A 12500-nucleotide genomic window follows, 5' to 3' on the forward strand; every position below is an offset into this window, starting at 1 on the left:
CATCCAGCTCTGCTATGGGCACCGGCTGAAACAGCAAACAGACAGGTGCAAACAAACACATTCAAAACCATTTGTTTCACTATCCCTTAAAAAGATGGAAGACAATATTTAAAAGCAGCAAAGTCTGACTTTGAGCATTTATATATTTTATTATTGTTTTTTTTGTTTTTTTACAAATGTCCATAACAAATTCACGTGACAATAAGAAGCCAATAAAAACATGTAAAATGTTTCACAGACTGAACATAAATACATGTTGCTGACCTGACGTAACCTGGGCCCTGTGAAGAATCCTCCCGAGGATGTCCCGCCTCCCTGCTGGATGCTGGCATAACGCAGCCAATCAACAAGCTTCTTACTCATGAGGTTCACGTGATCTGCAGCCAGTCAAATGTTGAGAAAGAACGAGATAGTAACTCTTCCTTTATATGCACAGTTTAAAAAAACAAACCGCATGTACTTTAACTCTCCTTGACTGAACCCAACTGTGTGTGTGTGTGTGTGTGTGTGTGTGTGTGTGTGTGTGTGTGTGTTACCTTCAGTGAGGCACTCTGGGCTGTGTGTGAGGACGGTGTTGAGGACCGGCAGGGTGTGTGTGAGCGAGTTAGCAGGTCCCTCGGATGATCGGCTGTCCAGGCTGCGAAGGAGCTGAGCGCAGAAGGACGAAAGATCACTTGTGGAACCTGTCTGTAGGGGAGAGATAGAGAGAGCGAGAGAGAGAAAGAAAAGGAGAGAGAGAGAAAGAAAAAAAGAGCAACAAAACTAAAGGAAAAAGTGAATAAAATCATCTTAAAAACTCACCAACTCAAGTTTTATACTTTTCTCAGCCTTTATAATGGGAGCTTATGGATACAGTCTCAGTGCCTGATGTCAAAATTCATTCTCGCTTACTTTACAGGCAGTACTTTTGACTAAATTCACACATTTTAAAAATGTGATGTTCACACCACTTTAAACATAAATATATTTGACATCAAATCCTTCAGCTACATGCTCTCACCCAGAATGTCAAAATATAAGCAATGTGATCATTAGTTTTTGAGATATCAACATTTGTTTGACACTAGTGTTCCACTCTCATTTCCAAATGTGCAGCAAATCTTGGCGTTTCAAATTGGTCCTCAAGATGGCGCCGCAACAGTTGTGTGACATCAACAGAAATCTATGAATACCTTTTTGCCCTTCATTTCAGCCTTCTATAATCTTTTTCATGTATGGCAGGGCTGTACACAGCAATGAAAAACATCTGTCTGTGCTATAAATGCAGTAGCATACGTGCTATTCACCTTATGTAGCCCCGCCTACTTGACCCAGTTGTGTTATGACTTCCTGTTCAAAACACTGTCTGTTTTACCTGGGCCCCGTTCCAATACCCATACTTCCATACTATTTAGTAGGCAAAAAAAGAATTAGTATGTCCCAATACATAGTATGAACAAGAGAAAAGCCAGCACTCTTGACAACGCTGAGGAAGGTCTTTGACTGAAACGTTCGTTGCTGCTGCCCAGGTACATGAGGAAATAAATCAACAAAAAGACATTTGGAGTGCTGGCTTTTCTCTTGTTCATATCTTGTGCTTGCCCTGCACCCAGTGAGTTTTTAAATATTTTCGAGTGTGCTTGCAACCTGACTTTCTACCCAATACATAGTATGTCAGATGCAGTATGCCAAGAGTACCAGGATGTTGTACTACATCAGCTCCTATTTCGGAGTATGCATCGATGCATGCTGCGCCAGCCAAACTTCCCCACAATCCTTTGCGCAGCGGAAGTTCTTCTTCTTCTAATGTTTTATGGCGGTTGGTAAACAACTTTTTGTGCATTACCGCCACCTACTGGAATTACGTCGCACTGACTGAGCTGCGTGTATAATCCACGCCCACCTCCATGACGCCGTGAACACGTCAATAATTATGATAAAAACACTGACAGAAATATGCACGTTATTATACTGTTAAGAATGAGACTGCATGTAAGTATTATCACATCAGTTTATTAGAAACAACAACATACATTACAATATAACAGCAATTTGTTTATTTGATTGTCTGTTCCAATTTTGTAAATGCTTAGTCTGAATTTTTTGTATAATGTACTGTTTGTTATTGCCAAACTTTGTTTATTGAAAAAAAAAAAAAAAAAAAAAAACTCAAATGTGGCGCTGCGGACGTCGGCGGAAGTGAGCAAGAGGTCGGAGTTCAGGAAGCTCACGTGACGACAGATGTAGTGTGTCCCAATAGCAGAGTTGGGGGTAACGCGTTACAAAGTAACAAAGTAACAAAGTAACGCGTTACTGTAATCACATTACTTTTGTCGGTAACGAGTAGTGTAAGGCACTACTGTACCTAAGTGCAGTAATCACATTACAGTTACTAATGAAAACGCTTACCTCGTTACATGCGTACTAGCAAGATAAGCATAGAGAAAAAATCTCCGTTTTAATAGCAGATCCTGTGTCCCATCAGACGGGTCATTTAACTGCACAGCAGAATCACTCATGGTGCCAACATTTCAACTTTGTATTAGCATGCAGAACAGCACTATTAGTCGACACATAGTTTATCAGATAACTAACATCATGCATATAGAACAATAAATCATTTTAACCTCCAAAACACATTGACAAACAAACAATTGACACAAAAACACAGTACCCCCAGGGCATGCTGGGAACTCCGCCCACTTTCCTCTTCCACGGGTTAAAATTTCCCAGAAGGCTTTGCATAACTTTTTACACTCTGTTTTACAATTAAATCAGGCTAAAGAGTGTTAGAATTAAATAATATGTATTTTAACACAACATGCAATTCTGGAATATCTGAATATTGGACAAAATTAAATTAAATTAAATGTAAACGTAAACCATAAGAGAAACCCACATACAGTGATGGGGTCTGTAAATACCCCTTGTAAATACAACGTGTTCTAGGGAAGTGGGCGCAGTGCGTATGTTCCGTAATAGTCTGCCAGCAATCTGCCAAAAAGCGCCGTCTTCTACAACAAGTTTTTGTTGCGCGGAAGGACAAGAATGTGAAACTGCAAACGCCCTGGACAGAAGCAGCTAGCTACGGTAGCCTACGACATAAACCTCTCAAAGCATCTGCAGTGGAAACATGCTAACACAAAGCTGGTTGCAGACCCAAGCTGAGTCGCCTGCCTCCACCCCAAGCAAGCAGCAAAAGCTTTCTTTTCACCAGGTAACATCAAAATCAGAGATGGACAGGCTTGTTGCCTCCTCCTACATGGTAGAGGAAATGTTGCCAGTTTCAACAGTAGAATGAAATCGTCATTTTTCAGAAACATATTGAGCAAAATACAGATGGCAGGGAACGGACAGCCACCATCAGACAGGAAAAGTTTTGCAACCTACCTTATTACAATAGAGATTTGTGCTAATATAAGGATTAATGTTGTATTGTTAACTGGCAAATTACGTGACAATGCATCTCAGGCGATGTTACGGAGTAACGCAAAAGTAATGTAACGAGTAGTGTAACAAATTACTTTCTCCAGGGAGTAATCAAGTAAAGTAAGGCATTACTTTTTTTGAAAGTAATGTGTAATGTGTAATATATTACTTTTTTGAGTAACGGACCCCAACTCTGCCCAATAGTATGCATTTTGCATGCATGCTACACACTACAATCCATACTTTGTGAGGGCAGCGGCAGTACATACTACAAGAAAGAAGTACAAGTATGGGTATTGGAACGCAGCTCTGGTCACTAGTACTGTACTGTCACAGGAAGTGTAAACACAATAGGAAGTAACTGGCTGACCCCTGTGTTGGAACATAAGGTGAATAGAGAGGCAAAGTGAACGTCACTTCCTGCTTCAGCACTGTACCAGAGATTTTCCCATAGACATTTCTATGTGCTAAATGCTTATAAAAATAGTTTTACTTGGTCAAACCAAACGTTCAGCTATATTTAGAATCGGGAGAGACCATATAACATTTCACTCGTACCAAAACAAAAATTGACATTTTTTTTTCTTTACACCCGCATTAATGTTATGCGATCTCTCCTGTTTCTAAACCGTTTGGTTTGAACAAGTAAAACTATTTTTATAAGTATTTTACTAAATGTCTATGGGAAAATAAATAGCGGATGAAAATCTCTGCTACAGTGTTGAAGCAGGAAGTGACGTCCCACTTTTTCTATACTGTTTTGAAACACATTTCTTGTTAAGGTTGGGATTTTGTGTGCCCTGTATGCAGCAATAATGTCCTTTGCCAGTCACAGACCTGTTTAAGTGATGAACTGCACTACTTGTGGTTGTTGTTAGAGATGGTAACATACATTTTATACATGTGCTACAATTGTATGGCCTGTGTTATCAAGCTCTGTAGCACCAGTGCTAGCCTAAGTGATATCAACCTCTGTAGCACCAGTGCTAGCCTATGTGCTATCAACCTCTGTAGCACCAGTGCTAGCCTATGTGCTATCAACCTCTGTAGCACCAGTGCTAGCCTATGTGCAAACAAGTTAACGTGCAGCCCTGTATTGATATAGTGGTAAATGAGGCCTAATAACGTGACTGTGTGCTCCTGTATACCTGTGACAGCAGTAAGGCAGAAGCATAGCTGTTCAGTGGGCTGCTGCTGTCCTGGTTGTAGTTCAGCTCCTGCCCAGAGGGGGGCAGCGTCTCCCTGAGCACCGATGAGCTCAGCACCTGCAGCTGCTCCACAGAAGAAGACAGGAGGAGGGATAGCAGCCTCTTCTGAAGCTCTGAAGGCAGCCTGGGGTTATAGAAGACACATGCATGCTACATATTAAATAGCAGAAATAGACAGGAATGATCTACATCGGGGGTTTTCAAAGTCTGAGACTGTGGGCCTCCCCTCGGACAAAGCTTGGACAAATCCCCCCTCCCCCAATCATGATTATGTTATTTTGATCCCATCAGAGCTCAAGCATTGACCCAAGATAGCCTGATATTACTGTTGACATATTTCAGACTACACCAAATACCTGGAACAGGTTGGTCTGAAGACATGTATTTGTTGCTGACCCTGAGAAAACTAAAATTCCCCCAAACTACTGTATCTCTTTAACCAAATCATTATATTTGATTATTATTAAATTATATATGATCTCCTTTTGATAACTTGTAATAACGAATAAATAAATAAAAGTATGTTAACTTCCATTCACTGAGCCTCCCATGAAACGGTTTGGAGCCCCTTTGAAAACCTTGGATTTACATAATGTATTTATTTACCTCAATACAAACCACTATTTAAACATTTGTCACCAAGTCCTGTTCTGCAATGGTTTTGCTTGATCTGGCTTATATTAAATGTCAAAATGTTCAGAGCCAAGTCTACTAAAAGTAAAAATGCATACAAAATAAGAGAAGTACAGTTGGTAAAGACAGTGTGCTGTGTTTTGAGAACTACCTCTAGAATAATTGTGAAGTCTGATGTGAATAACAATAATTTTCATTGTCAATTAATCTGTCAATTATGTTCTTGATGAATCGATTAGTTGTTTGGTCTATAAAATGTCAGCAAATTGTGAAAAATGCTGATCAGTATTTCCCAAAGCCCAAGATGACGTCTACAAATGTCTTGTTTTGTCCACAACGCAAAGATATTCAGTTTACTGTATGGAGGAGTAAAGAAACCAGAAAATATTCCACATTTGAGAAGCTGGAATCAGAGAATTTTGACTTTTTCCTTTAAAAAAAATACTCAAACCGTTTAATCGATTATCAAAATAGTTGGAGATTAAATTACTAGTTGAATGACAACTAAACCATTAATGGTTGCAGCTCTAGATGGCATAGAGTTCAGATACTGAGACAGCTGAAGACTGGATTAGTGAAGCCATAAGATCGTTGCTATTAAGAGTGAAGGAGGAAGGAAGGAGTGCAAGTACAGAAATACGTAGAAAGAGAAAAGAAATGGATAAAGCAACAGATGGAAGTGGGATAGGAAGCTATGAATTAACAAATCTAAGCCCTTGTTCACACTGGACACCGAACGTAAGTAGAGCTGAAGCTTGAGGCAGGCACAAGCTGAACTGACGCCTAACCGTTCACACAAGAAGCCTTCTCTTTTCCTCTCAGCGCCTCCTCGGTACGCCTTGAACGCGCCCACAACTCCCATTGACTTCATGCCTGGCAGCTTTACGCTTCGTTCACACAGACAACCTACGCCTTGCCTTGCCTCAACCCACGCCTACGCCGAGCTGGGCGTGAACCTGTTACACGCTTTTGCGATCACACCGCACGCCTTTTGCACACCGAACCTGGAGCCGAGTCACAAGCGCCTCTCCTCTCTCCCGACTGTATTTTTTCAAGTGTTGTCCAGAATTGTCATGGGTAGCCTCTAGGTAAAATAAATCGGATATATTTAATGTTCTATTGATGCTGGATATGTATAACCAGGTCTGACTATAGTCGGACATTTTAGAGAGGTGATCTTGCAAGAATATGTGGCACAACAACATTGTCCATCTTGCTTCTTCGGTCGCTATTCTCTCTCATGAAGATTTGTTTGCCGACGGGGAGAAAGCCCCACGTGATAGCCACCCGTCAATCTCTCTGTCTCTCTGCTCAACATGTTGTAGTAACTCAATTTTATTTTGAAATTCAGTTGATTTTGCCATTTCCGACGGATATTGTGCGTTTTTCTTTCATGGCTTGACAGAAGAAGTCTGCCTGCACGCGCCTTGTCGGCTTCAAAATAGAACTCATGCCTATTCGATAAAATCGGCAAGGCACAGGCAAGGCGTGGGTACACGCAGGGTTCACGCTCAGGCGGCCGGTGTACACAGCCTCGTTGACTAAAACGGACGCCTATTAAAAAGCGTGGGTAAAGGCAAGGCATAGGCAAGGCTTGGGTCGTCGGTGTGAACCCAGCGTCAAGCTTCACGTGTCACGCTTGGAAAATAGGACAGAATCCTGAACGATCGCTTGAGCAAGGCGCGAGCGTGGCTTCAGCGTTACACGCGCGTGGGTGGTGTGAATGGCTTTGTTTGTTAACAGGGACGCCTAAATGAAACTTGTGGGTTGAGCGTAGGTTGAGCGTAGGTTGAGCGTAGGTTGAGCGTTGTTTCGGCGTATGGTGTGAACAGATGTGAAATGAGCAGATTTAACAGACTCTGAACGCAGACTGGCTGGGCCATTTCCCATGTCTTACGTCCTGGTGTACTTGGTGGCAGACAGGATGAGGTGCAGCCTCTGCAGGGAGTCGATGGTCTCGTGGCCAAACTCCCTCCCCTGGAGCAGCTTGGCTAATCTGCTGTAAAACCTCTGCAGCTCGGACTCCTGGATCTCTCTGAAACACACACACACACACACACACACACACACACACACACACACACACACACACACACACACACACACACACACACACACACACACACACACACACACACGTGTACTTACCTAGCTAGCACTGTTTACATAACATGATAACGGCTGCAAATGGTAACAAAGAGGTAATAACATAGAGGCAGATGAACGCCATTGTATCTTCAAAAAGGCACGAGGAAATAATGTTGACCATCACAATAAAGCACCATAACAGCTTTCAACAGAGATCTTGTGCCCTGTTCTGTTGTCTTTTTAACGGTAAAAACGGATTATTTTTTATCCTGTAAAGCGTTGGATGGACACCAGCAAACAGCTTTGATTAACACACAAACTGCACATTGACAATGTAGCTATTTAACGCTAGTTTCTTGAATTGCCTGGTCCAGCAGGCTAGCTAACTTAGCGCCGCAGAAGAAACGTTAGCCAGTCATGTCAGCTGGGGAGGGAAACAGGACACGAGTAACACAAGACAGAAGCTTTCCGCTTATGGTTTCTTACCTCGCTTGTTTAATCAAACTCTCCGAACCGTGAGAATACATTTTGGAGAAAAGCCACCAACAGAAAGTAAACAGTGCGCCAGCTAAAGAGGTCCGGACATAAATCACGTGACCGTTACTTTAGTTCCGCTTTTATTACGGGAGGTTCCTAAAGGCAGTGTTCTGCGCTCCTCCTCTGTCTCTCGGCACACGCAACAGTCAGTCAGTGCCATGGGCACACCCCACTGCAATGCACTTGTTATTTCCATTCACCCTCACACCGTCCGCCTCCTCTCTCTCTCTCTCTCTCTCTCTCTCTCTCTCTCTCTCTCTCTCTCTCTCTCTCTCTCTCTCTCTCTCTCTCTCTCTCTCTCTCTCTCCCTCCCTCCCTCTCGCTCTCTCTCTGACTGTCACTCTCTCACTCACACTGTGTGAGGTCGGGGCGTGCAACTTCTGCATGAACGTTATTTCTCTGTTGGATCATGGAGACAACTTGATCACAAGTTCAACGAGTTTCGAAGTTCAACAGCCTGCTTCTTTGGATTATAAAAAAGGCAGCAAAACCAAGCAGCAAACAGGCTATCACAGGCTTTCCCCCCCCCCCGACTCTTCAAACCCGCCGCATCTCAGGTAGGCAAACTAACCTAGTAATTGCGTATCTGCGCTTAGGGAGCTGATCTAGACTGCACTGTGAAGAATTGACATTTAAACGTGCGCCGAGCTGAGTGGAAAAAATGAGAAGATCACCTCGCCGCTTTATCTCCTCACCTCACCGGATAGCCTACAGATATTCAGTCGCAATCACAATGTTTGCCGTCGGGAAAATAGTCCGTTTAATAGCCTACTATGGCGTTACCTATGACCTGGTCGGTGATTGTCATTAGGCTAATTCAAATGCAAATTAATTTTATTTCCAGAAAACCAATTTATTTTATTTATTCCTTGCATAGGCTCCAGTTTGCAGTGGTATGCAACAAATTATCCTACAGTCAAGTATTTTTCGGAGTATCTAGCCTATAGCCTACTTGTAGCCTTATTTTATTTTTATTTTATTTCTGTCAACTTTCACTTTTACTCCAATACATTTTCCAAATAAAATGTAGGCTACTGTAGCCTACTTTTACTCAACTACATTCCCCCTAAGCATCTAGCTACAAAGCAAAATCTGGAGGAATGGGTGCATGTAATCTGGGTTATAATGTGAGTTTTGTGGGGGTCTCTAATAACTAGAGAAATGCGCGGGCTGGGGGGGGGGGGTCGGTCAATTCGAGTGTTGGTTACAAGAGGGAGACAGACAGACAGACAGACAGACAGACAGACAGACAGACAGACAGACAGACAGACAGACAGACAGACAGACAGGCAGACAGACATAGATAGCCTATGGATTTATCTAGGTCTACCTAACATTTAGCCTAATGCCTGCCCATACAAGTGCACAAACTGCACACAACTATCCAACAAATGAAAAACTGAGTTTAAGGTGACTTTCCTCCACTGCATCCTCGCTGTCTACTACACACTTGTTTGATAATTGGTGTCAGCTGCTGTTTATTCTAACAGCATGAGCAGATGAGTTTATGAAGTTGTGCCAGCGCCTTTGGCATTCCTGTGGCATCATGGTAAATTGAGAATTAGACGCTTGGAGTAATCCAATAGCCTGACTGACCTCTATCATCGGGTCGTTATCTGGCATTATCAAAATGTTCTGGACGCCAATTATCAGACAATGGGATCCAGTGAGAGAGAAGGACAAATGCAGAGAGATCACTTGTAAGAAGGATTCTTCAAGGTCAATGTTTTTCTCCTTTCTTTCCAAAGACTCAAAAGGACACAATTGTTTCTTGCAGAAATAAACAGATAGAGAGAGAGAGAGAGAGAGAGAGAGACAGAGAGAGAGAGAGAGAGAGAGAGAGAGAGAGAGATGCATGCAGGCCTACTTCTGATGTGATGGTAGGCTACTGTAATAACATGATAACACAATGGCATTCAAATTGAATGCACATCAGCCTCAACATCTGCAGACATTGAACACAATCGTTATTCTGCTTAGGCTTAGTCATTGTTATTATTAGGCCTACTATTCATTGATCTGTGGTCAATGTGGCACGAATGGTGTCTTTTTAAATGTTACTTCTCTATTGTGGTGTAGTCAGAATATCTCATGCTCCTCTCTGTGAATAAAGAGATTTGAGGAAAACTCCTCCATGAAGCCTTTCGCTTTACAAATATTATGCAGAAGAAAGATTTGATTTGATTGGGATCTTCTCGAACAAATCACACATATACAGTAAAATGACAAAGACAACATATAACCATAAACAATGAAGTCAAACATATACCGTAACATGACAATAAAGACAACATAAACAATGAAGTCAAACATATACCGTAACATGACAACAAAGACAACATATAACCATAAACAATGAAGTCAAACATATACCGTAACATGACAATAAAGACAACATATAACCATAAACAATGAAGTCAAACATATACCGTAAAATGACAATAAAGACAACATATAACCATAAACAATGAAGTCAAACATATACCGTAAAATGACAATAAAGACAACATATAACCATAAACAATGAAGTCAAACATATACCGTAAAATGACAATAAAGACAACATATAACCATAAACAATGAAGTCAAACATATACCGTAAAATGACAATAAAGACAACATATAACCATAAACAATGAAGTCAAACATATACCGTAACATGACAATAAAGACAACATATAACCATAAACAATGAAGTCACACAGTCTTCATCAAAAAACAAACAAGGAGTTTCGAGAAGGGGCAGAAGGAAGCAAAAGCTAATCTAGCCCTGCCCCTTCCTTACAATATAATAACATTAAAATATAAATCTCTTACAACAACAAAAAGAAGAAAGAAGAAGAGAAAAATAAATAAATAAACTAACAAACAAACAAACAAACAAATAAATAAATAAATAAAAAGATTAAACTATTGCTACCTTGCCTTCCAACCAATGTGCATGAACTCTTGGAAGCTGATAGAAAAATCATCTGTGTTTGGTGATTTCTGCTAAAACCCATTTGTTTTTCTATACTAGTAAAGATGGTTCTTCTGTATCGCGTCCAAGAGTAGCTGCATTTCTTCTTCCTTTTTAAAATCATTCATATTGTGTGCAAACTGCACATAGCTGCCTTTAGAGCAGTTGGATCTCTCTCTCTCTCTCTCTCTCTCTCTCTCTCTCACGGCCCTCCCTCCCTCTCACCCCCTCTCACCCTCTCACCTCTCTGCACCTCTGTCTCTCGTTCCTCTCTTCCGTGGACAGAGCCCTGATATCAGATTCCTATAGGCTTCAGCTATTCTGCTGGACAATGGAGCCTTTATGATGGTCTGTACACCTGAACCAATCATATCTGCCCATCTGCCAGCCGGCTAGCCAATCCCAGTCCGGCAAAGCCTGGGCATAGAAGTGCTATAGGGTCAGCTGCCTCTGCCTCTTTTCCCCACTCATTGTTTGAATTGTGTAACATGAAGGTAAAACATCTAGGAAGGAGGTATTATTATTATTATTATTATTATTATTATTATTATTATTATTATTATTATTATTATTATTATTATTATTATTATTATCATTATCCAAAGATTTGATTTGATTAGACCCTGCCAAACATAAGCATTATTAACACAGTTGAACACAGTTGAACTCCTGAATCGAATAGAATAGAATAGAATCGAATAGAATCGAATGGAATGGAATGGAATCGAACCGAATAGAATAGAATAGAATAGAATAGAATAGAATAGAATAGAATAGGACTAAGAGGGAACGTCAGGCCAGTTGGCCTCTGGCTGGACTCCATGAAGGCATGGTTTCATATCACTGGCCAGCAGATATAAATATTACATATTGTTTGTCCGAGTTGTCCATTTGTCTTGCTTCTAATAAAATAAGTGTGTGTGGGGATGGAGATCAGATGTGTTCAGTTCTACACCATGAGAAGCAAAACATTTCCCATGTGTACAGTTTTTTCCCCCCACGACACTGGCCAGCAGACCCCACCGGGGTCACAAGATAGAAAAAGTCAGGACTCACTCACTAACCTCTCACTCATGGAAGTGTAGTGAGTTATAGTGCGGAAAGGGGACATAGGATAGGACGGTGGTAGAGAGTCGGGATTTGGGGGGGGTGGGTGGGTAGGAGGAGTGACTAGGGGGATATGGGTGGTGGTGGTGGGAGCCAATCAAATGGGAGCTCCTTTGGTGTGTGGATCCATCCTTTTCTGCTGCTGCTGGTGGTGGTGGTGGTGGTGGTGGTGTGTGTGTGTGTGTGTGTGGGGGGGGGGGGTGTTCTTAAAGCTATGTGCTTGGTTAGTATAGTATTGAAGGTGGGCTCATATCGAATATTTTGCAAGTCTATTCCTGTTTGACATTGTGGTTTCTGTCTATCACAAACAGTTGTGTATAGGCTATCCATAGCAGAACCAGTTGGATTTCTTTTGAAGGTTTTAATTTCATGGTAGTGCAGTGTCTGTTCACTCTGCTGCTACACACAACACTGTTCACTCTGCTGCTGCACACAGCACTGTTCACTCTGCTGCTGCACACAGCACTGTTCACTCTGCTGCTACACACAGCACTGTTCACTCTGCTGCTGCTGCACACAGCACTGTTCACTCTGCTGCTACACACAGCACTGTTCACTCT

At 41.7% G+C, this 12500-nt stretch overlaps 2 protein-coding genes across 2 annotated transcripts in view; one reads left to right on the top strand and one right to left on the bottom strand.

Moving 5' to 3' along the window:
• Positions 1-79: 79 nt before the first annotated feature.
• Positions 80-7908, bottom strand: LOC310788529 (AP-5 complex subunit zeta-1-like; the record flags this gene model as incomplete). Its single annotated transcript, XM_083650067.1, has 6 exons — positions 7824-7908; positions 7147-7284; positions 4557-4740; positions 537-687; positions 265-377; positions 80-85 (listed from the first exon to the last, which is right to left on the bottom strand). Exons 1-6 carry the CDS (start codon positions 7862-7864, stop codon positions 80-82), a joined length of 633 nt encoding a protein of 210 aa, XP_083506193.1. The 5' UTR covers positions 7865-7908.
• Positions 7909-8310: 402 nt separating this feature from the next.
• Positions 8311-12500, top strand: part of card11 (caspase recruitment domain family, member 11) — a 53812-nt gene continuing 49622 nt past the window's right edge. Inside the window, exon 1 of the mRNA XM_083649067.1 lies at positions 8311-8431. The gene's annotated coding sequence lies outside the window, so the exon portion shown is untranslated. The remainder of the gene's footprint in view (positions 8432-12500) is intronic.

This window comes from Poromitra crassiceps (assembly GCF_964638095.1).
Source record: "Poromitra crassiceps genome assembly, chromosome: 13".
In the NCBI taxonomy this organism is placed as follows: domain Eukaryota; kingdom Metazoa; phylum Chordata; class Actinopteri; order Beryciformes; family Melamphaidae; genus Poromitra; species Poromitra crassiceps.